Source organism: Eumetopias jubatus, unplaced genomic scaffold, assembly GCF_037043125.1.
Source record: "Eumetopias jubatus isolate StellerSeaLion01/CBP00866 unplaced genomic scaffold, mEumJub1_p1.0 scaffold_10, whole genome shotgun sequence".
Classification (NCBI taxonomy): Eukaryota; Metazoa; Chordata; class Mammalia; order Carnivora; family Otariidae; genus Eumetopias; species Eumetopias jubatus.
Genome location: NW_028274816.1, coordinates 26,966,909 through 26,991,984, shown reverse-complemented (window position 1 = coordinate 26,991,984; position 25,076 = coordinate 26,966,909). Strand labels below are relative to the sequence as shown.

At 44.6% G+C, this 25,076-nt stretch overlaps 1 protein-coding gene across 3 annotated transcripts in view; it reads right to left on the bottom strand.

Moving 5' to 3' along the window:
• The window catches only part of HYDIN (HYDIN axonemal central pair apparatus protein), a 312,800-nt gene that overhangs the window by 22,200 nt on the left and 265,524 nt on the right, over window positions 1–25,076 (bottom strand). For all 3 annotated transcript variants that reach the window (XM_088027478.1, XM_028090615.2, XM_088027479.1), the window contains exons 65-78: window positions 24,420–24,638; window positions 21,765–21,925; window positions 19,348–19,445; window positions 18,376–18,583; window positions 16,975–17,187; window positions 16,368–16,506; window positions 15,158–15,323; window positions 11,823–11,970; window positions 11,185–11,392; window positions 10,429–10,650; window positions 6,363–6,532; window positions 4,092–4,290; window positions 2,168–2,326; window positions 153–430 (exon numbers count right to left, since the gene is read on the bottom strand). In XM_088027478.1, the coding sequence (XP_087883604.1) occupies window positions 153–430; window positions 2,168–2,326; window positions 4,092–4,290; window positions 6,363–6,532; window positions 10,429–10,650; window positions 11,185–11,392; window positions 11,823–11,970; window positions 15,158–15,323; window positions 16,368–16,506; window positions 16,975–17,187; window positions 18,376–18,583; window positions 19,348–19,445; window positions 21,765–21,925; window positions 24,420–24,638 (2,588 nt within the window). The remainder of the gene's footprint in view (window positions 1–152; window positions 431–2,167; window positions 2,327–4,091; window positions 4,291–6,362; window positions 6,533–10,428; window positions 10,651–11,184; window positions 11,393–11,822; window positions 11,971–15,157; window positions 15,324–16,367; window positions 16,507–16,974; window positions 17,188–18,375; window positions 18,584–19,347; window positions 19,446–21,764; window positions 21,926–24,419; window positions 24,639–25,076) is intronic.

The following is a 25,076-nucleotide window of genomic DNA, read 5'->3' as shown; positions in this document are numbered from 1 at the left end:
TGTCACATCTGAGCGATGGGAGGGGATGTGAGAGGGAGGGGAAAGAAATACCAAGTGGCCTGACTTGTGAAACAGATGTCGTGTCCAGATCCAGGGCAAAGCCGGTGTCACAGGGCTGTGCTAGCCTCGGGGTGGGCACACCGCTCTCCTACCTTGCACCCATGTCACCAGTGTTCAACATAAGGATGCGACGCGTGGCTTGTGTCTGATACACGACTGGTCCGAAGGGGAGATGCTCCTGGTCCAGGGAGATCTCCAGGGCCTGGCAGCAGCCGCTGAGGAGGAAGAGGGGACGCAGGAGCCCCATACATTCCATGAACACCTCCTCGGAGAAGGGAGGGATGCGCTTCTTTGGGGCAAAGATGACTTCCAGCTTACAGACCTCTTTGGGCTTCAGAGTGATGTTGTGGAATGGTATCAGGGTGATGACCTGGACAAAACCACAAGGAGACTCAGCCGCTGAGGGCAGGGGGATTGGAGGCATCCATTCCTGGGTCTTGCTCTTAGGGCTACAACAAGCCCAGGGGTCAGATCCCATTCTGCTCCCTCCTACTGGCCAGGTCATCTTTGGCAAGTTACTTAAACTTTCTGTGACTTACTCTATGGTGAAGATTCAGATCATCTGTATAAATGTGTGGCATGAAATAGGCATTTCATAAATGTTAATTCTCTCTTCAACTCCTTGCAGCAAATGATCCCTACTCTCTGGTGGAGGAAATAGTACAATAAGAGGAAAGAGGAAACAGTGCTCTGGTGTCTTTCCAAGGAGGGCTCCCTGGCCTCTCTGTACCATGTTCCCTAATGTGCTGTTTCAGATGCAGATTCCCAGGTCCTTCCTCAGGCCTACTGAATTTTGGGAGAGCCTGGAACTCACATCTTCAAAAGTGCCCTGACCTACGTGTTCTAGAGTCTGAGAACTGCTGTTTAACTTCGTATACTCTCCCTTTCCTGCTTTGTCCTGGCAGAAATCCATCAAAATCAGCTCGAAGGAAGCTGAGGCTCCTTCCGCGCTTGTGTTCCCTGGGGTGCAGAGCGGGGGATTGTGGCGGCAGGGGTGACATGAGCTGAAAACTGCACCAGGACCGCCTGGGACCACTGGGCCAGTACAAGTGGCTTGGCCCAACGGTCACGGGCCCTGGCCGAGTGGCACTGAGGATGTCGCCTTGGATGAATGAGGAAACGAAAGCAACAAGTTGGCCCTGTCTCTGGATGGCAGCATGGGCCCTGGGATGAGATACCCACAGGCTCTCTTGCTCTGGCTAGCTCCCTCAGCCCATTTTCCTGTCTCTGGCAAACCCCAGATGGTTCTCAGTGCTCCTGCTGCACCACCTCACGCCTGGATGTCCACAAGCACAGACCCTTCGGAGACCATGTACCTTTGCCTGCGAGCACACCACTCCCCAACCTGTCTGCCTGCAAGACACCTCTTCACCTTAACCTCACTAGAGGCCTCCCTCCACTGTGAGGCCTCCCAACAGCCCCCAGCTGTCCTCTGAGCTGCCCCTTCCCAATTCACAGCCTGCCTCTGCAGTTTCTAGGCTGTTTGGGTGTTATTTCTGTGTCAGTGACCCCTGAAGACTGGAAACTCCACCAGACCAGTCTATGTCATATTCACCTTGCTGTGGACCGAATTGTGTTCCCCAAATTCACATGTAAGTGGTGTCCAGCCTTTAGGGGGTAATTAGGTTTAGATGAGGTCATGAGGGTGAGATCCTTGTGATGGGACTAGAGCCCTTGTAAGAAGAGATGCCAGAGAGCTTGATCTCACTGTCTCTCTGCTGGGTGGGCATATGGCAAGAAGGTGGTCATTGTGAGATTATGGGGAAAATGGTTTTCTTTATGACTTACCATATTTTTCAAACTTTCTGCAGGAGACATTCATGAGAATCCAGATCTACTGAATCGCATCCCTTTCTCTTTCACTCTGCTGCCCTTTCAAAGTATGCAGCCCCTCTAAGCTTTGGTGTCCTTCTGTGTAAAATGAGAATAATGAAAGCACTAGCCCTACACTGCTTTTGTGAAGACACTCAGAGGTAGCACACGGGAAGCTCTTAGAATGGTCTGCACGCTGTAGGTGCACAAGAAGTGTGAGCAGTCAGTGTTGCTAACATGGTCATCTGTACCATCGGGACGCATGAAGAGCCCCCTGGGAGCCCTGAGCACCAACCTTTGGTTCCTGGAGTTCTGGAATTGAGAACAGGACTGACTGGCTGAATGTGAGCTGGGTGTGGCTGGTGTTCATGATGGAAACCGTTTTTTTCACAACCTGTCCCGGCAGGACAGCTCCTAACTTCACAGTCCTGTTGGCTGGATCCAGGACTGAAATCTGCAGAACAGGAAAGAGAGCAGGGAGGGAGGGTTTCATCAGTTACTGAGAAAAATAACCACCATGATACATCCACTCTGGCGAGGCAAGGGTGGTACCTCTCTCTCAGTGTCCTGCCTTCTTCATACAGGATGGGTATTCACTCACCCAGTAAACACTCATGGGCATAAACTACCCCCTAGGCAGCTCATTACACAACTACATAATTACAACAGGGTCAAGGGTCGTGAAGGAAAGGCTCAGGGTACCTTGAGAGCACATTACAGAGGCTGACCTGGCGGGCAGTTCTGGGGAGGCCTCCCTGAGAAGGCATGTCTACACTGCACTGGGAGCTAAAGGAAGGGTAGAATCTAGTCAGGTTGAGTCGGGGTGGGTGTGAGGTTGGAGGCACTCTGGGGGCAGGGGACACTCTGTGGCGAGGCCCTGAGGTGGAGGAGTGGCTCAGCCAAGGCCTGGGGCGGGGAATGGGGGGCATCCTGAGAAGACAGGCTTGGAGGTAGTCAGGGTTCATGCCGGGAGAAGTGGGAAGCTGGGGCAGCAGGGACTGGCCCCGTCAAACGTGGGTTTTGGGAGCGCTCTGGCCTGCCTCTCTGTGGAGACGGGCTGGAAGGGGGCGGGAGAAGAAGCCTGGAGGAGTGGCCGGTGCCGAGCGTTCAGACTAGAACGGCGGCAGCAGAGGTGCGACAGCGGACACGCTTCCGCGTCCTCGTCAGGCACTGGTCCCGGGGTCGGCCGGGATGGACTGAGCTCAGGCTGGGCCTGGCCTGCAGGACTGTGTGGCATCCATGGGTCACTGTCATTTGATCAGTCCCTAAGCTGCACACCCCCTGCTCCTCAGCTTTCTTGATATCCAGCCCGCATGCTTCCATTCTGTCTCAGAAGCTGAGAGTCCCTGGCAGTAGCCTGTGCTCCCGGAGGCCCCCTCTGGACTTCCCCAAAGGACCTAGCACACAGTGAGTGCAGAGTGAGCGAGCGACAGAATGAACAGTGAGATTGCAAGAGACGCCCCCCTCGGGCTTGGGTGCAGACCCGCCAGGTGCCATGTCCGGGTGTTCCTCTAGCTCGATGGGAAGGAGGCCAGGGAGACCTCCCTCCTATCCCTCCCACATCTTCTCTCTCTCAGTGGCTGAAAGGTCCCATGCATTCCTGAGCATCTGGGAAAGGCTTCTGTCTTCCAAAACCTCCTATTAAAATGCAAATATGCCAAACAAACAGACACCTTAAATGTTTACCAGACATTGGGTATAAAGGGATTAGCAGCAGGACTTTCATCAGGAGCACCTACTTAGAAGAGATGCCCTCAATCAAACATAATCCTGGGATCTGTGCCTGGCAGAGAATACTAATCAATGTGGCATTAAGGAAAGATGTTCCACAAGTGAAACTTACGTCTGCATACATAACCAAAACAAACTGTTGTCCCAAACAAATCTAGCCTATTAAACCTGAAAACAGGACAAGCCCTGATGTAAGAGGGGAAGGACGTGCTCAGGATTACGTATCTGACAGTCTCCAACTTCTCCAAGAAAAAGAGTGTTTCGCCGGTGCTTGTGATTCCTTGTGGCCTATGGTACACTAAAGTTTGGTGCTGAGTAAGAGTCAGATTTGACAGTTCATCCTTCGGTAGGACTGGCTGGCCTCTGACAGAGTAGCTGGGGGGCCGGACAGGTGGAGAGGGGAGGAAGAGTGGGCTCGGGGGGCACAGGTGACTGGGAGGGCAAAAAGGAGGGTGCCAAGCCCGAGGCTCTCACCAACCGTCTCTTACCTTCATTTCAGTGCCTTTCCCTTTGATTTCAATTATTTGTTGTGAGAGCCCATTGATTTCAAAGGGGATGAGTTCTCGGTATTGGATACTTTCTCGAGGATAAAAGGTGATTGGAATCTCCAGTGTCTTTCCCGGCTTTATCACATCGACACGGAAGTTCACCTCGAGGTACGTGGTATTGGTGTACAGACAGTCTAAGCTAGAGAAAATCAGGAGGAAGGCGTGGAAGTTAGAGGGCCCGCATATTTCCATTTTGTGTACAAAGGAAGAGGGTCTGCAGCACTAGCCTGTGCTCCTGGAGGTCAGAGCACATGTTTAAGTCACCCAGAAAGACCAATTCTGTCCCCTTGTCTCTCTGAGCTGGGTTCTGATGGATTTCCTGCCCTGCTGCCCTGCAGTCACAGGATGTAAGGGTTGGAAGCGACCTCAGCAGTGGTCCAGCCCAAAGCCCCCCTGGCATAATCCAGTTACTTACCCCAAATCACACCCTGAGATCTTGGCAGAACTGGGCCTCAAACTCAAAAGTGCCGTGGCCCTTTGCTCGATGCAAAGGAAGGAAATACTTCCTGGGGTGCCTGGGTGGCTAAGTAGGTCAAGTGTCTGCCTCTTGATTTCAGCTCAGGTCATGATCTCAGGGTCGTGAGATGCAGCCCTGCACTGGGCTCTGTGCTGGGCGTGGAGCCTGCTTAACATTCTCTATCCCTTTCCCTCTGCCCCTCTCCTCCCACCCCCACCCTGCGAAAGTGCTCTCTCTTTCTAAGAAAAAAAAGGAGGAGGAAATGCTTCCTAAGTAACTGGGTGGCAAAGCACAGCGGAGAGGAGTATGTGTTCTGAGTCAGAGAGACAGGAGTTTGGATCCGGGCTCTAATCGCTAACCAGCCATGAGAACGGAGAAAAGTTACTTGGCCCCTTTGGGCCTCTGTTGCCTTATCTGTAAAGCTGGGTTAGTGACAGCTACTTGATAAGCTTGTTGTGAGCATGAAATGGAATAGAGCGCCTGAGTCAGTCACCAAGCCGGGCAAAGAGGAGACATTCCGCGAAGGTGAGCTGTTCTCGTTCATCACTAATTGCCCGAGTACAGCGCATCTTCGAAGACAATGTCCACTCTATTCCACCTGGGGGTAGGAAGGCACGAGACCTCTCCACTACAACGCTTCCTTGTCTGTCTTCCAGGCATTTAAAGAAGGAGTCCAGCTAGGCCAATAAACAGAACTTAACGCCTTCGCGTAGGACTCCGATTGAATTAAATCATGTAGGAAAGAGTACAGGTAGATAAGATTTTTAATTAGCATTTCAAATCAGATGACACTCTTGTAACGAATGCTTCAGGTTGATAACCATCATCATCCTAGCAGCAGCAGCAGCAGCAGCAGATAACCATAACTGAGTGTTTCCTATGTTCCAGGCACTGTTCTCAGGACTTTCTCTGGGGTACCTAATTTAATCCTCCTAATAGCCCCGTAGGGGAGATGCTATTATTATCCACCATCTCAGGCGAGGAGAGTTGAGAACATGTGCCCAAGGTCGCACAGCTAGGGAAGAGGTGGGCTTTGAACTTAGGCCTGTGCTATCCAATACAGTAGCCACTAGACCCAGTGGCTATTCAAATTCAAATTCAAATTCAAATGAAGTGAAATTTAACAAATTAAAAATTTGGTCCCTCAGTTGCACCAGGCACAATTTACGTGCTCTGCAGCCCCATGTAGTTATAGGCTGCCATACTGGACAGCACAGATACGTAACAGTTCCACCGTCCAGCAACGTTCTCTTGCATAGTACTAACCTAGAGGGATTTGAGGAAACACAGGTCTCTGGGCTAGTCTCTGGAAATCCTGTTTCAGTAGGTCTGGAATAAGGCCCAGAAACCCGTACTGGAACATTCTACACAGGGATGGTGCAGAGAGGCTGGATTTTAATCAGAAGATTTAAGCTCGGCATAGATCTGTTATTTACTACAAAGTAATGGCCTGACAAATTCACTTTTTAACTCTTCAAACCTTGGTTTCCACATCTATTATGTGGGGAAAGTAAATGGAAGCCAATGAACCTCTCATCAGGTCATCTGGTATTGCCCTCCTCATTTTAAGATTTTTCAGCAGAGTAGCTCATGGCTACCCAAGTATTAGTGGTGGGGAAAGGAGACTCGGGATTCATGCCCAGCTGTATTTGATTCTTTCCCATAATCTTCCTTTTTCTGTTTTGGCAGGACTTCACCTGTAGGACCCACAAGGAGCTACAGACTCCTCTGGAAGCTCTGGGAAGTCTGCGTACCTCATAGACGTTTCTTCCTTGTTGGTGACAACCAGGATTTGTTTGTATGGGGGCATCCCAGCTTGGTAGATGAAGCAGGTCCCAAAGTTGTAGCTGGTGAAGGAGAAATGAACAGCTGGGCTCACAGCGCAGCCTGAGATGCTGCACAGAAATGTAGGGCCGTGGCTGATCTGTGGGGAGGGAATGGCAGGCAGAGAGTGATTAGAAGTGTGAACAAAGGGCTCCTCAAGTCCTCAGGTGAAGGAGGAAAGCAGTTGGTGCTTTTCCAAAAAAAAAATAAATAAATAAAAATAAATACAGGTGCCAGGACTCCATGGGCAGAGATTCTGATTCACAGGTTAGAAGTTTGTTTACTTGGGGCGCTTGGGTGGTTCAGTCGTTAAGCGTCTGCCTTTGGCTCAGGTCATGATCCCAGGGTCCTGGGATCGAGCCCAGCATCGGGTTCCCTGCTCTGCGGGAAGCCTGCTTCTCCCTCTCCCTCTCCCCCTGCTTGTGTTCCCTCTCTCGCTGTGTCTCTGTCTGTCAAATAAAGAAAATCTTTAAAAAAAGAAGTTTGTTTACTTGAGGAAAGCACAGTGGGATACTCTGCAATCAGACCCTGCATTGGGTCCTGCAGCCGTGATTCAGCTGGAAGGCAGAGGTGTGGCAGACTGCTAGTTACTGTCCCCCATCTGCTTCCCAAGGGTACCCTATCAGCAGGACTCTGCTTAGTTGCCAAGGTGCCGGGGTGGAAATACTAGAGTTCCTATCCTTCCTGGACACTAAGGGAGGTCATCAGAGCTAGTTCTGGTCATCAGGGTATAAACAGAAGAGGACAAGAAGGTGTCCTATTTTGAATACAGAGGCGGTCTCTCTGGGAAAGTTTGTTTGGTTGTTGGTTTTTTGTTTATTTTGCCTTCAGGCTCGGAATTCCCTCTTATTTCCACGTTGAATGCAGACCCAGGGCTGCAGGGCGGATGGTCCCCTTGTGACCAGGAAAGGACAAGAAGGAGGTCAAAGGCCCCTATGTCAAGGGTGAAAGAGTGGAGAAATATAAAAGAGTATGGGTCATACCTGGACTCTCAACAAGATGACATATGCGCCTGTTGGGACATCACCTTAATTTGCTCTTCAGAAACTTTATAATATGAAATTTCCTAAGTTGAAAATTTATTTAAAACAAATATCCCCTATTTATCCTAAACATCATTAGAATAAGCATTGGTACGTCATTGGTACAAGTTTTCGTAAGTGACTTCATAAACTGAAAAACAGTTTCTTACTTAAGGCTTTTAAAGTCTTTGTATTTTGTGACTGATTCCCTGTAAAGGATTAAGATTGACCACCTTCAACTCTTCTGCTAATTAGAGCAGGAAGGTACTACGATGTGTGTGATGTTTCTTTTTTCCGTAAGACATGAAAGTTCTGAAAAAAGACAGTTCTCCCAAGGGATGGGCTCCTTCTGAGGTGGCATGCCTGGCTCTTCCCAAGGGAAGACGGCTGCAACATTGCCCTTGAGTTCCAGGCTAGGAGTTTTACGTTTTTTTTTTTTTTTCTAACTGAAAAAAAAATTTTATTTTAGACTGTGCTATGACTTCATGTCCATCTAAATTATGGACTGTCCAGCACCTGACTGTGGGTTCCAACTGTTGTACCCCCTGGTTCCCTGTCAGTCACCTTCTCCTTGAGTATACGAATAAAGACCATGTCTCTTCACTCTGTCAACTGTCGCTTTTGCTGTGCAGAAACTTTTGAGTTTGAGGTAGTCCCGTTTCTTTGTTTTTGTTTTTGTTGCCTGTGCATTTAGTGTCATATCGATGAAGTCACTGCCAAACCAAGGTCATGAAACTTTCCCCCGATATTGTCTTCTAGGAGCTTTATGGTTTCAGGTCTTATGTTTAAGTCTTTAATCCATTTGCAGCTGACTTCTGGGGATGGTGTAAAAGGCTCAGTTTCATTCTTTTGCATATGGATATCCAGTTTTCCCAGCATCATTTGTTGAAGAGATTCTCCTTTCCCATTGGGTATCCTTGGCACCTTGTCAAAGATCAGTTGGCCATATATATGTGCATTTGTTTCTGGGGTCCCTATTCCGTTCCACTGGTTTAGGGTCTGTCTTGATGCTGGTACTATACTATTTTGATGGTACTATACTATTTTGATATTAGCTTTATAATATATTTTGAAATCAGGATGTGTGATGCTTATAGCCTTGTTCTTTCTCAGGATTGATTTGGCTATTTGTGGTCTTTCGTGGTTTTGTATGAATTGTAGAACTGTTTTTCTGTATTTGTAAAAAAAAATTCCGTTGGGATTTTGATAGGGATTGCACTGAATCTACAGATGGCTTTGGGTAGTACGGACATTTTAACAATATTAAGGCTTTCCATCCACAAACAGAGGATGTTTTTCCATTTATTTGTGTCTTTAATTTCTTTCACCAGCATTTTGTAGTTTTCAACATACAAGTCTTTCACCACCTTAGTTAAGTTTATTCCTGAGAATTGAATCCTCTTCTGTGATATTGTAAATAAGATTATTTTCCTAATTTTCTTTTCTGGTAGCTTCTTATTAGCATATAGAAAAGCAACTGATTTTTGTTTGTTGACTTTGTGTCCTGCAACTTTACTGAGTTATTTGATTAATTCTAACAGATTTTTTTTAATTTAAAAATTTTATTTACTTATTTGATAGAGAGAGCACAAGCAGGGGGAGGGGCAGAGGAAGAGGAACAAGCAGACTTCCCACTGACTGGGGAGCCTGATGTGGGGCTCAATTCCAGGAGCTTGAGGTCATGACCTGAGCTGAAGGCAGATGCTTAACTGACTGGGCCACCCAGGTGCCCCAATTCTAACAGATTCTTTTAATGGAATCTTTTGGGTTTTCTATATATAAGATCATGTTGTCTGCACACAGGGATAATTTTACTTCTTTCTTTCATTTGATTTGGATACCTTTTCTCTTTTTCTTGTTTCATTGCTCTGCCTAGGACTTCCAGAAGTGGTGAGAATGGGCATCCTTGCCTTGTTCCTGATCTTAAAGGAAAAGCTTTTAGCTTTTCACTAATGAGTGTGATGTTAGCTGTGAGCTTTTCATATATGACCTTTATTATGTGGGAGTACCTTCCTTCTAATCCTAGTTTGTTGAGAGTTTTTGTTATGAATTTTGTCAAATGCTTTTTGCCACTTCTATTGAAATGATCACGTGATTTTTATCCTTTATTCTGTTAATGTCAGATATCACATTAATTGATTTTTGTATGTTGAACCATCCTGGCATCTGAGAGAGAAGTCCCACTTGGTTGTAGTGTATGATCCTTTCAGTGTATTCTTGGATTTGGTTTACAGGTATTTTGTTGAGGATTTTTGTACCTATATTAATCAGGGATCTTGGCCTATGGTTTTCTTTTCTTGTGGTGACTTTCTTTGGCTTTGGTATCCAAAAGAAGTGAAATCAGGACCTTGAGGAGATATTAACACTCTCATATTCAGTATAGCACTATTCACAGTAGTCAAGATGTGGAAACAACCTAAATGTTCATCAACAGATGAATAAATAAAATGAGGTGTATACACACAATTCAGCCATTTTTCTTGAATAAAAGATCTTAGGATTCTTGCTAGCCCTTGGTTAATTTCAAGATTCTGAAAAAGGTTGCTTTTGCTAGTTTTTGCCAGTGTTCTCATCACTATGGAAGAGCAGTTCTTCAAAGGTCCTTCTCTGCCATTCCTGTGGACGTCATAATTTCTTGTTTTTTTCATTCAATAATTTATCTTGGAAAATGTTATACATATTTTGTCTCCCTTGCTTCCTCTCCACCTCCCATCTGTCTCCCTTATTTATTTTAATAGCTGCATAGGATTCCAGTGCATGGATGGTCAACTGCTTTTCAATGGACACTTATTCACCAGGTGCCTCAACTGTGGATAAGGCCTTTATACTAGAGATTGTGAGACTATCTCCAACATGACCACTCTCCAGGAGCTTCTGGCAGGGTGGAGAAGACAAGAAACATACAGGAGAGTTAATCTCTCAAGACAGAGTGCTGTGAGTGCTTTCAGGATCAGACAATGTTAAATGGTCTCACCTTGATTCTAAGTTCCAGGCCCTTCAAGACACACTTCTTAAATGGCTGGAAAGACAAGGAGGCATGTGCACTTTGTCCCACATCCACACTGCCATCAATGGGGGCAAATTCCAAGTACTGCAGCAGGGCTTTGGGGCCAGATAACTCTGCCTGGAAGCTGAAGTTGAACTTTCCAGTGTTGATAAAGCTGAGTTCACACTGAACACATTCGTTCAGCTCTACCTGAGAGACAGAGAACAGAGTAGTATGTTGATGGAACAGAAATCATGGTTCCCTTCTCTGGGGTTAGGATATGTAAGATTTTGGGGAAAACTATCCTTTGGGAAATAGGAATGACAGATGATGTTAGTGAGTTGAGTATCATGGGATTAATGTAGTCAGATATTCCAGCAAGTGCTACTAAGTGTTGGGGATCCTCATACCTGAAGAGTAAGATAGCAATTTAATTTTTAGACCTCCCTTGGTAGACAAACATCCTTCCTGTATGTTTAATATAAGGGTTCCTCCCTTCCCTATCATCTCTCCACCCCCTGAAATATAAAATAGGTTTTCACATCAAAACTATATGCGTTCTGAGGATGGAGATGCTTCTGGCATGTTTCTGTTCTCCTGGTCTCCCTGGCATTTGAAACAGAGAGATTCAGCTAACATTCACTTGTACTGCCTTTCCCAGCCAGTGTGGAAACAGAGAGACAGACGAGAGAGAGAGAGAGAGAGAGAGAGAGAGAATGAAGCAAGGCTCTCTCACATTCTTACCTCATAGAAGTTGATAAGGTTAGTGTCTTTAGGAGTCAGGAGCGTGATCAAGCCAGTCCTGTCCCTGCATTTAACCTCTGCGTTCATAGTGTATCCCTCAGCCTTGACATTTAAGGTCAGAGGGTGGGCTTTCTTTTTCACATTGCAGATCAAATTAAAGTTCACATCTCCTTCCTGCTTCGGTGTGAAGAAAATATCCACTGGGAACCTGGTTGGGGAAGAAGACAGCAGATGAGCTGACCAGGCCAACCTGCTATAACCTGCTAAAGAACATGAGCCTGATGGATTAGCACATGCACTATGAGGAAAAAGCATTGCCTTTCCAAGTTATGATGAGTTTGGAAGAGGTGCCAGACACAGTGTGTCACTGCTTCATGAATTCATAGATAGCAAGGAAAAGAATATAAACAGGAGAGAAAATATTGAGAAGAAGGTCTTAAAGTTCTCAGGGCTCTACAGTTTATCAGGAACATGAACAATGGGAAATAAATACAACAGGGATGGGATTGTTCATACAAACTGTAGAGTTGGAAGAGACTCGAGACAGGGCACTCTGAAGGGAATGGATTCTCCTGGCTAGCAGGTCTAGAACCCCTGCTATTTTGGGAGGGTGTAGTCATGGGGGACTTCTTCTTTACCTGGACAGTGGTGGGATCCAGCCTTCCATGGGACATAGCACCAGGCTGTTGCTGAAACCTTCAGAATATCGGGAGTTGTCCTGGAAGGCAAAATGGAACCCCTGCTCCTCCTTGTTGATGATATGCACAGTCTCCCTGGCTTCTCTGCCTAGGGTGGAAACACCAGCCCTCAGTTGAAGGCCTCATGCCTGCTCCTGAAAGCATCTTAGCAGATACTGCTCCGCAGGCAAGAGGAAACCTTCTTAGAAAAAAACCCTTCAACTTCTTTTCTCTCTTCTTCAGTCTTTGACTACCGCTCTTCCTTCCTTCTGCTCTACAGGTGACCTTCTTCCCCTGGCGAGATTCCATCTCTTCCTTCTAGAACTTTATTCCATCAGTTGCCTGCTCCTGCTAGGCGGCGCCTCTGCCTTGGTCACAGCTGTCTTAGGTGATTCTGATGACATTATTTTCTCTCCTTGTTTCTTTGGAACTAATGCCTTCCTGCTTTTGTTAATGAGGGCTTCACCCTCCCTGGTAGGCCCCTTAACTCTGCCCATATCTTTGTCAATAGTCTCTGCATTAAATTCTTTTGCATCAGAGCTCAGGTATGTCCTGAGAGTCCTGACAGGGCCTGAATACATCTTCTGTCACTATTTTTGCTTTTTCTTACTTTCCTTGACTATTGTAGAGCATTTGTTTTTTTACATATACTTTAGAATCATTTTATTCAGTTCTCCCCTCACCTCCAGTCCTTTTGGGATTAAGGTTGCCAGATTTAGGAAATATATTTTTAGTAGAAGTATGTCCCAAATATTGCATGAGACATACTTATGTTGACATACTTACACTAAAAAATTACTCATTGCTTTCTGAAATTCAAATTGGACTATGCATCCTGTATTTTATCTGGCAACACCAGTTGGGATTCTAATTGGAACTTGATTAAACTTGCATTTAATCTTGAGAGAACTGTAAATGATCACATCTTGTTTGGGGGCTCGTTAATAAGATTTTATAGTTTGCTTCATATACGTCCTGTGCTTTTCTGGCTACATTTATCCTTAGATATTATATAGGTTTTGTTAATATTGAATGGATTTTTTGTTTCTGTTTCTAGGTGCTTATTGCTAAAAGAAAGAGAAACTATTGATTTTTACATAACTGTCTTGTATTCAACTACTAAATTATCTTGTTGATTCTAGTGGTTTGTTTTGCTTTTCTCTAGAGCCTCTTGAGGTTTTCTATGTATGAAGTCACCAGCAACAGCAAATAAGATAGTTTTGTCTCTTTCCCCCTAATGTTTATGCCAATGATTGAATTTTCTTGTTTTATTGTATTTGCTAACTAAAATCACTAGGAAAGTATTCAATAATAATGATGATAATGAGCATCCTTGCCCAATTACTGATTTTTAACTGAAGTGGTTTCAGTGGTTTATTACAGGATAATATTTGCCTCTTGATTTTGGTTAGTCTTCTTTTTTTTTGAGGAAGAGGGAGAGAGGGAGAGAGTGACTGTATGTGTGAGGGGCGTGGGAGGGAGGGGCAGAGGGAGAGAGAGAATCCCAAGCAGGCTCCACACCCAGCACAAAGCCCGATTTGGGGCTCCATCTCATGACCCTGAGATCATGACCTATGCTGAAATCAAGAGTTGGATGCTTAACTGACTGAGCCACCCAGGAGCCCCTGGTTAGTCTTCTCTCTTTAAGTTTCCCCCTCTATTCCTATCTTACTATTAGAATTTTTGCCATGGCTTTTTAGTATATATTCATATGATCATACGGTTCTTTAATCTGTTGACATCTCATCATTATGCTGAAATGTACCACCCTTGCATTCCCAGATTAAATTCTGTTTGTCTTGCTGTTGCTGTTTTTATTTATTTTATTTAATTTTAATTCCAGTTAGTTAACATAGGGTGTTATATTAGTTTCAGGTGTGCAATATAGTGATTCAACACTTTCGTACATTACCTGGTGCTTAGCATGACAAGTGCATTCCTTAGTCCCCATGACCTGTTTCATCACCATCCCTCTACCCCTCCCCCTGGCAACCATCTGTTTGTTCTCTATAGTTAAGAGTGCTGTTATTATTCTTATGCTATATTGCCCATTTATTTGTTCAAAACCTTCTGAAACATCATAATCTCCTCCCACCTACTTATATGTATCAGTACAAGAAATGTATGGAAATATTACTAATAAACTGTTAACATGGGTTTCCCTTGATGGAAAGGATGGGTGGAGAGAGATTAAAATTTTCCTTATATAACAGATTGATTGTCTTATTATAAAGAATATCACTTTTCTAAATATAAGAATCTAATAAGTTACTAAAACATCCTCTGGCTTTAGTTGTATTTTACACACACACACACACACACACATACACACACATACACACACACACACACACACCCCACATCCATGTCATGTGATAAGGGACCTGGTGATCACTTCCTTTATTTCCTTCAGGTCTCTGATCAAATGTCACTTTCCCATTGTCTCCTGGCATCCTTTATTCTCCCTACTCTGCTTTATTCTTCTCTAGAATACTTATTAACATCTGACATGCTATATATTTTTCTTTTTTCTTTTTTGGTAGTCTGCTTTCTTTTTTCTTTTTAAGATTTTATTTATTTGTCAGAGAGAATGAGAGAGAGCGAGCGAGCAAGAATGAGAGCGAGTGCAGAAGCAGGGGGAGTGGCAGGCAGAGGGAGAAGCAGGCTCCTTACCGAGCAAGGAGCCTGATGCGGACTCAATCCCCGGACCCTGGGATCATGACCTGAGCTGAAAGCAGACGCTTAACCCAGGCATCCCTTGGTGGTCTGCTTTCTATTACTAGACTGTAACCACCGTGAGGATGGGGACTTTGGCTTTACCCGCGGCATTCTCAGCTCACAGAACAGTGCCTGGGTCATACAAGGGGCCCAGAGATATTTGTTGAGCTGAATAAATGCATGAAAGGATGGCAGAGAAATCTGACCACTGTGGCACAGACTGAGAGGCAAACAAATACAGCCCATCCTCCAGAGGCACATGCAAGTAAGATGGGGATCACGTGAGGCTCTGGAAATGGATGCAGCCAGTCCGGGTCTTCAAGGAATCTAACAAGTAGGATCTGTAGCAAGGCTCCTACATTTTCTTAGGTTATTAGTGTGTGGGTTTAGAAGATAGCTGATGGAAATTAGATTGAGAGGTAAATATTTCATGGCTTTGCGAACAGTGATAGAGTACCTCTGGCACCAGGAAAAGTTTTCCACCCAAGTCTGCTCCCGGAGCTCATTGCTGAGTCAGCCCTACTCCTCCTGCTCACAGGTCACACCAACTCAAACATAAACCAACAGGGCAGCCTTACCAATGAGGAGACAACTGAAGTTGAGGTGTGACTTGTCCAGATTGATGAGAGGATCAGTGGCTTTGCCTACCAGTAGGAAAGGGACGGTGATGTTGTGTTCGGGGATTAAGAAAGTCCAGAATGCTTCTGTGATGTCCAGATGGAAAGGTGTGAACTGGAAGATAATCTAAGAAGACAGTTTGGAACAGAAGGGTAAAAAGCGTTTCTTTTTGCTTGCTCCACATGCCCTTGGAGGCTTACGGGTGCTGGGGTTATGATGGCTGACGTTACCAGGTCACCCCTACCTTTCTACTGTCTCCGTGAAGGCATGTAAGTGTGGCTGTTCCAGCAATATCAATGTGTGTTTGCCCTGCCCACAGGCCCCCCCGAGAGGTCTACCCCACCCATAGCCTCTGATGGCTGGGCTGCCGTATTTCACACCATGTCTTTGTTTGGTATGTAAACATAGAATCTGAGAGAAATATGGAATTTTGGCTTTTCCTAAAAAGTTTGGGAAAATTGGCAACCCTGGGTCTACTTGTCTGTGTGTGTTCATCTGACAGAGAAGCACGGCAGCCAGCCAGTGCTGGGCTCAGCGTTCCGTGTCATCGTTCCCTTGGCTTGCTCCATTCATTTGTGGGACCTTCCTGAAGGCATTTGAATTCTTAATTTCTATTTCATGGATTTATTTCTGCCTCCGAGATTCTCTGTGGAACTTACAGGATACGGGGCCCATAGATCTGTTTTCGCCAATGAATTCATGCTTCATTAAGTCTGACCCCATACCCACTACCACTGTGTAAACTTGAGGACTGAGCTGTGGGACAGGACTCACTTTTCTGTTTTGCCCTTTGGCCCAACCAAGTAAAAACACATCTGTATCCTTTTACCACTGTCAGTCCCTTGGGAAAAAAATAAGTCTTCCTGTTACTCTATGGGTCCTAGTGCCCATTAGTGCCCAGCTCCCCTTGCCCGCTTTAATAGTTTCAGTTTTTAAAACTGCAAATGCTAGAGCTCTCCATCTCTCTATGGCCAACCAAGAGAGCTCAGGTCTGTCCTGTTCATGAGGACTGCCTAATGTCTATGCCATTCAAGAAATACTTATTGATTGATGCATACTTGGGCTGTTCTCCCTCACTCTACCTATGGTCTACAGCACACGTGCTAAGCAGAGGGAGAGAGAGAGAATGATTAAAGTCCTTGGTCTGGTGGTCTTCATTCACACACATACCTCAGCTTTCTTTTCCGGGTGGACAAAGCCCTTCTCTGTAAGGCATGTGAAGGCTGGAGGGTTCTGGAGACTTTCAGTTTCTTCAGAGATCCAGCAGAAGGTGTAAGTGCTATTAGTGGGGTTCAGGATTGTAAAAGTCCTGGTCGAGGGGGAAGAATTGATAGCAGAGAGTGAAATGGGGGGTTGAGGAATAACAGAAACTTTCTTACGACCTTCCCTAGCACAGTCCCCCTATCTGGGAAGTAGAACTTGTCTGGGCACTTCATTACCATAGAAATGAAAACTGCATCTCAACTGGGGCTCCAGACTATGGCTAGAGTTTTGGACTTTGGAGTAATAACGATGCCCAGGGTCCTTCTGCCCCAGTGATCCTCTGTGGTTAAGGTGGTGGTCAGAGATTCTATGTTTATATCTTCCAAATTTTCCCCAGTGTTGATGCTAAGGAGACAAAATCCAGCTTTCTTACTGGAGCAGTTCTCCGAAGTCCAACCCCAGTAGTTCAAGCCTGCTTCTAGGAATTAGCCTCACTGACTTCCCTGAATTCTTCCTCTACGTTCTGTAGAAGGGACTGATAGGAACTCAACTGATGCAAACCTAGGCAACTCACCGAAGGCTCTTCCCTCCTATGCCCACACTGGTGAACTCAATCACCCGGGTGTTTGAGTCCAGAGCCCCACCACTAGGCCCTCGGAGATCTGGGTTGCGCCGATGACCGCTGATATAGTCGGAGTGTTTCAGGTCAAAATGGCAGAAGGGCAAGAAGCTCCGCCCTTTTGTCGATAGGACTGGACCTTGCTCTCCAGGCGGCAAGTTGGGAATCCTGAGAGGATAAGGTTACTTATTCTTACTTATTTTTAAATCAATCGTTGCTTTCTGAGTTGGGTGGAAATGAATTATTATATCCAACAGAATGTGAGCTCCATGAAAACAGACATTGGGTCTGTCCTGGTCAACAACATAATCTCAGTCCCTGAACAGTGCATGATACATGGTAGGTGTTCATTCATTAACTGTTGAGTGGATGAATGCATGAATGGGCTGAGGAGGAGGAGGCTGAATTCTGGCTCCTTTTCTGTATCTAAGTGTGGCCCCAAGTTATCCCTCCAGTAGTGGTGACAAAAATCTCCCTGCTGTAAATTGAGCACAGAATCTTACCCTCTGGGTCCTCTCATAGGCATCTCCTGTCAACGAACATTGACAGAGAAATCCTAGAAGAGTAGTCTCATCTCCTCAGAAAAGGTGAACTGGATGTGAGCAGACTTAGCCCCAGCACCAAGTTTAGGTAGCCCAGACATAGGAGGGGTCCCTGTGGTGGATTGCAGGGGCTCCACAAGGCTCTTATGGCTCACATAGTTCTCGCTACCCCATGCCAGGGTTCATACAGTTCCTCTGTAAGGTGGGTGTTCTGCATGGAGCTTTCCTGGGAAAGCACATCCGAGGTTTTCATTGCTAGAAGTTACTGGATTGGCTTTTCTAGAATTGGGTGTGGGCACCCTCTATTCCTCACTGATGTATCAGGTCCACTGCCTCCACTACCACCATGTGGGTGTATTGTGCTTATTGTGTGCCAGGTTCTGTGCTAAGTCTTCACGTGAATTGACTCATTTAATGTTCATGGCGACTGTACAAGGTGGGTATTCTTGTTTGCTTTCTACATGAGGAAACCAAGTGTCAGAAAAGTTACAAGAAAGTTTTTGTTTAAGTTCATACATGCCCAAGGACTGGAACCCATCTATCTGTCAGCCATTGTGTTGCTCAGTGGAATTCTGAATGTGGCTGGGAAGGGGGAAGGGGGCAGGAGGAAGAGTCTAGAGAGTGTTGGTGAGTAATACAAAAGACCCAATTCTCCGTATCTTCCAAATCCTGGCCCCTTTGAATCTTCCCAAAGGGAAATGTGACAGTTTGGGGGCTGTGGAGGGGCCAAAGGCTGGACAGAATGGTAGTAGTGGTGGGACAGAAGAGAGGATAGGAGATGCAGAGCTTTGTTCTGGGGAGCACGTCTCCTTACTGGCAGAAAAGATTGCCCTCGAAGTCTCCAACCTCCAGCGGGGAGAATTTCACTTTGAGCTTCTGAGTCTTCCCTGCAGGCACAGTGCCTGAGGAGGGCTCCACAGAGAAGGGTGGCAGGGAAACTTCGTTCCAGGGGTCGATGGCACTGTCCAGGGTGCTGACCGTGTGCAGTGTGCCCTGGCTAAGTTGGTCTTTTTGAGAGGAACCTGGGGGCCAACAGAGACAGCCAGTGATATTCAGCATTTGCAGTGGGAGGGCAGGTGGAAGGCAGCCCACTCACAGGTCCTGAGGGACCCTCTGTGGGGTCTGTGGGCTCACCTCTTCAACAGGTATACTTAATTTTGGGCACTAGGGGTAAGGAATTGGCTCATATCTCTTGTAGGAGATTCATGAAAATACTTCCATGAATTCTATCAAGTTTCTAAAGTTTTTCCTTTTGGCTCAAAGGGGTGGGTCAAGGAGATGTCTCTGGGTCTTCTGCCTTAAGAATAATGGGCTGTGAACATAATTTTTGGAGAATCATTGTTTTAAACTAGGGGTTCACAATCTGGGGGCCCATGGATAAGGGCCCATTCAAAAGGTCTGTGAGTCTCCAAAACTGCAACAACAGTAATGAGTATTTGTCCACCAAGTGTTGAGCCCTTTCCCAAGTGCTTTATGTGTATCAAATTGGGTATGGGTATGTATTTCCTTGGGGAGACAGTTCATAGCTTCTGCAAGGGTCTGTAATGTCCCAAGAGGCTAAGGCCTGAAAAACAAGATTCCTAGGGCTCTGTGGCCAGGGTGCTGGCCTAGTGGATGGCCAGGGTCCAGGCTCCAGGAGGACAGAGGTCAGCTCTTGAGTTTCTCAGGCCCGTTTGGCTCTGCAGACACCATGAGACATTTGCTCTGCTTCTCCTTGGCTACTGAGAGGGCCATTGGAGCAGTGCTCACTGCTCCATGAACAAGGCTCTCCTACTAATTGGTTTACCTTGGTTATCTGGCATTGCAAAACTGACAGCCTTTGCAGTCTCTTCTGAGACCCAGTTGAATTCCAGCTGCACATTTCCTGAATTAATCAGTTCAAACCTGCAGATAGATCAGAGAATGGATTTGAGAAATGTGCTGTCAATGATGTTTTCCCTGTCTGCACATTATCTATACTGTTACTCAACTTTTTAAGTCATCACTGTGTTTCTTAAACATTTTTTCAAAAGGCAAGTTTTAAACATTTTATCTGACATCATGCATTTGCTATGTTAGTTATATTTTCTTCTAAAACACATAGAATATATACATAGCTATTAAAAGTAAAAATATCCAAAGGTTTAGCACTGACAATCATCTGGCACACCACCAGTACCCTATGCAATGAGCTCTCAGCCTGCATTGCTGTAACCCTGAAACATTTCCATGAGAGAGGAATCAAAATGTGTTTCCCATGACAATACCTTCTTTAGGTGCAAATTCCATAGTCCCTCCCTTCCTGAATCATCTCCCACCGGAAACAATGTCCCTGTGGTCAGAGGCTGTTTGACCCCTGCCTGCGATTCCTTCACTGGCTAAGACTTGTCTCAAATTCTGAATTAGTGGAGCCTTTTCTTGCCTCAAGTTTGCCTGCATCTAAGACAAGAACAGGAGATAGAAGCTTTTTCTGGAATCACTTTTAAACTTGATCACAATCACAGCAGAAGGATGAGGCCTTGACACAAGAAACTGATTGTGTTAGAGAAAGAAACACAAGTGGCTATTCCTAGTTTTAGGGAAGTTGTAGGAGTTGAAAGTTTGGGAGTGGGGCGTGGTAGGGTGTAAGGATTAGGTTTCCATTATCCAGTACAGGTAGACCATGCAGATACACCCAAAGTCAAGTGCTTTGACTTCAGGAGCTTGTGTTTATTGTGTACAAGTATGAGTACTGGTCATTATCTTAAAGAAAACTTGTATAAAGTAGAGAAATCTTGGTGGTACAGAATACTTTTGATAAAAAAAGTTCTTGGTTTAGATTGGGATTGGCAAACTTTTTTTACAAAGGGCAAGACAGCACGTTTTTTTGGCTTTGTGTACCATAGGTCTTTGTAGCAACTACCCACTTTGCTCTTGCAGCCACAGACAACACATAAGCAGATGGGCATGGCTGTGGCCAAAAGAAACCTTATTTACAACAATAGGCAGCTGGCCGGATTTGGTCCATGGGCCACAGTTTGCCAACCCCTGCTTTAGGTAAAACAGGTATCAGCAGAAGCTCTCCCTTTCTGTCTTATCTCATTTGGTTCTATAATAATTTGAGAGAACATGTAAAGTGTAACAAATGCAAGATGAGTTGAACAAGTTAATTACTAATTCTTACAAAGTTGAAATGTCAGTGGTTTACATTTTTGTGCTTGTAATTCTCAAAGAATAGTCTTTCTCTGTCTTTGTATATGATGCTCTCTCTGCCTAGAAGGCCCTTTTTTCTCACTCACTTCTTCACCTGGCTACCTCCTATTCATCCTCCACAATTCAACAGGGGCACTGCTTCGTCTGGGACGTCTTCCCTTAGGTGCTGTCTGCTTTCTCATTCTCCCCACATCTTAGTCTGCTTTAGGTATTTTCACAGCACACACAGGACACGGCCCTTGCAACCATCAATTCACCTATTTTCACCCATCCCCCCACTGCCCACCATGAGCTCCTTAAGAGGGGGACCCACGAAATCCTGCATTCCCATGTGTGAGTTCACATAACTCTTTCTTTCTAAGGACAATTTTAACTTTGAATGAACTTTTTAGCTCCGTTTCCCTGGAAACCTGATGAAGGAGAAATACCAGTTGTATCATTAGGCAACATTGTTTATAGTAAAAAATGACCCGATTGGTAAATTGCATCTGGTCTGGGGGGGATTATAATTCCCTGGAGGGAAGCCATAGCTTTGGGATTCTCTGAGTGTAGTGACTCTTGGTAACTGGGCATGTCCCCTACAGGGATCCTAGAAGCTGTACCTATGGAATGGTTATGAGGAGTGTTGCCTTCTGTAGGTTGTGGGCCTTTGAAGCTGAGATGGACCCATTGCCATCAGTGTGGATATTGTCCAACTGTGACCTGGGGTCGGGGAGAAAAGAACTGTTCCTGGGTGGTGGTGTGAACTGTTACTGCAAGGACGGTCCCCACTGAAGCTGATGGCCAGATGCTGTCCCCTCCTCCCCAGCGGACTGTGTTTCCTGGCCTATATCTTGATTTCAAGTGTGAACTTCCATAGCTTTGTGGGCCTGAAGGATTCACTGCAGCCACAGAGTTACTCTGATGTGTGCCACGTGGCTCTGATGCCTGGTATGTGCTGTCGTAGACACTGAATAAATGTGTGGTGGAGTGGGGGCAAATGATAAAATCAAAGAGCTTCTCTGTGAGGGTGGGGGGCTCTCGAAGACTCACTCAAACACTCGGGTCTGGTAAACCAGCGTTTCTTTAAAGTGCACGTTGCTTGTTTGGCATCCATACGAAGCGTAATTCACATTGGCACTGATCTGAAGATGAAGTTCTCGATAGTTCTCTTCTACTACAGAATGGGTGGGCTCAGGGTCTGTCTCTATCACCTGTAACAAAGGTGGGGCTAGTTGACTCACAGGAATAAAGGGCTGTGGGGGAGCACAGTACTATATTTTACCCATGCAAATTAACTCAAGTTCCAGAAATAAATGATTCAGGCAAACCTAAATGACTCTTAAATGGGGAAGGAAGCAAATTATTGAGAGTAGTAAGATTGCAGAGACATGAGTTTTTTGGTTAGATGGACTCAGAAGAAGGCAGAAGAAAGGAAATCATAAAGATAGGGACAGATACCAATGAAATCGAAAATAAAAAAAAAAACCAGAGAGGACCAAGGAAGCCAAAAATTGTTTATTTGGAATTACTTAAAAAGTCTTTGGTAAGATTGATCAAGAAAAAAATGAATAAATACAAATAACCAATACCAAAAATGAAAATCACCACCAACCCTACAGATTTAAATAGATGATAAGAAAATATTATAAATAATTTTATGAAAATACATATTAAAACCTAGTGGAAGGGCAAATTCCTAGAAAAATAATTTAATAAAATTGACTTAAGAACAAATCAAAAGCCTGAAGAGTCCTAACACTATTAAAGAATCTGAATACTAGGAAAAAAAATCTTAAAGAAGACCTAAATAAAGAGATAAAATTTGTTAAGAGAAAGGACAAATTAATATTATAAAATTGTTAATTTTTCCTAAACTGACTTATGGATGCAATCCAATTCCAATCAAGTTTCCATTAGGGTTTCCACAGTACTTGGTTAGTGGATTCCAAAATTAGATAGAAAAATAAAGGACCAAGAATAACTAAAACACTTCAGAACAAAACAGTATGGAAAAGGGACTTCCCTTCCAGATATCAAGGCTGATTGTGAAGCTACAGAAATTGAGGCAGGGTAAAACTGGCATAAGGGTAGACAAATTGACATTGAAGTAGAATACTGAGACAATAAATATCCCAGGTATGTATGAAGTTTAGATGACAAGGGAGTCATGGCAGATCACTAGGAAACATAAGGGCTAAACAGAAAAAGGGATTTGGCCAGGTTAGTTATCTAGATGGAAAACTATGAAATTGGATCCTTGCCTCACACCATACATAAAATCCAAGCGGGCCAAGGGCTTAAATATAAATAGCAAAGTTCTTAAACCTAAAAAAAAAAAAAAATGCACATTTTCTCTCCCCTGGTAGGGAAGGGTTTAAAAATAAGACACAAAAAATAATAAATATAGAAGATGAGATTAATAAACGTGACTATATTAAGAATTTTTTTTTGTTCATCAAAAGATACATCAAAGGAAGTGAAAAGATAAGCTTTAGATTTGGTGAAGATGTTTGCAGACAAATAATAGGAAGGAATAGCAGAGTTTATAAAAAATAAAATAACTCATACAAAGGACAAGCATCAGAACTGAAAAATAGGCAAAAAGCATTTATATAAGAGATAACTAGCATGGCCAATAATCATATGAAGACATATTCAATTTTATCAGTCATTAGGGAAATGCAAAGTAGCCCCCAAATGAGATCATTTCCCATTCACTTAAATGATAAAAATCAAGAGGTCTGGCAATGCCAAGTTGTGGAGAGAATGTGGATCAGTAAGATGTCTTTGCCAGGAGTGTACATTGGTACAGCCATTTGGAAAACATTTGGGCATTACCTTGGAAAGCTGAAATTCACATATCCTATGACTTTGCAATTCCACTTCTAGGAATATTAACTTTTGCAAATGAACACCGTTTGACATGAACAATAATGTTCACAGAAACACTGTGCATGATAGCAAAATTGTAAATAATTTTCAAAAGAAGAATGAATGATAAATAATAATAATGGAATTTTATATAGCAGTGAAAGTGGATATACTATAGCCACATGCAACAATATGGATCACAAGAAATCTAACCTTTTCAAAAACTAAAGTTAAAAACTACAACTAAACAGTATGCCTTTTTGGATGCATAGGTTGAAAAAAAAAGAACAAACCAAAAATCAAGGGAATAAGTAAATGAGATTCAGAATGGTGATTGTGTTTAAGACAGGAGGCAGGGGGATGGAATGGCTGAGAAGCACACAGGTAATCCATGTTCTACTTCCTATGTTGGGTGTGAGTTCTTCTCTGTTTGTTCTACCATTCAAAAGAAACCAATCAAGGACTAATTAAGAGAGGGGCATGCTTGGATCACAGATGAGATTCTGTCAGGAACCAGAGATTCTAACTAATTTAATTCTGGACACCCGAGGGAAAGAGGAACTGACCGAAAGGCTAGGCATAGTCCTGTTGAAAAAGTCGGAGGACTTGCTGCATGAGGCATCCAGACTGAAACTAAAGCTGGACGTATCAAGATGTGTGGGTTGTGGGGCCGGCAGGAGGCATGCTTCTAAGTTCAGTTTATCACTTCTGAAATCAAGGTCAAGTAGAATGGGAAACTTTTTTTTTTTGTGAAGGAAGGCAATGATGAGACATTGAAGTGGAAAGCAGCAGGCCCCCAGCCATGGCAGATCTGTGCCTGATATCCTCACTCACCTTTCGTTTTGTAGTTAAAGTCCCACGTGGGTTTCTGAGCACATCCACCCACTTGACCGTGCGCATGCGGTCATCCCAGTCAGGGATCTGGTCTGCAGGGAGCTGAAACATGATCCTGGACAGCTTGCACTTGGCCCCCATCTTCTTCAGACTGATGGGCACGTCTGACTTCATGGTCACCACTATGTCCTTGGCACACCCAGGGTGGAGGTGGCCAATCTGGGGAAGAGCCTGGTGTTAGTATTTTTGGGAATCCAAGCTTGAGGACTTTTGCTACCTGATGGTGATATTCTAGAGAAGGGGTAGAGCCAAAAGTCTTGGCAAAAAATACATTTAAACCTGCCTATGTAGATGGTCTTAAATACATACAAGAGGTTCTTAGAAATACAAGCCTAAAAACAAAAGCAGCTAATATTTGTCAAACTGTTACTTGCCTAGGGCACTATTCTAAACCTTTACACAATTCTGCTAATCCCCACAACAACCCTATGGGATATACAGCCATTTCCCCTATTTCATAGGCATGGAAACTTGTAACTTGTTCATGGTCCTCCCATGATTAGAAGAGCTGGATTCAGCCCCCGACAGTATGGAGCCAGGTACCATGCTCTTAACTACCTGTGCTTCTTCACCACTATGACCTTTATGAATCAGGGA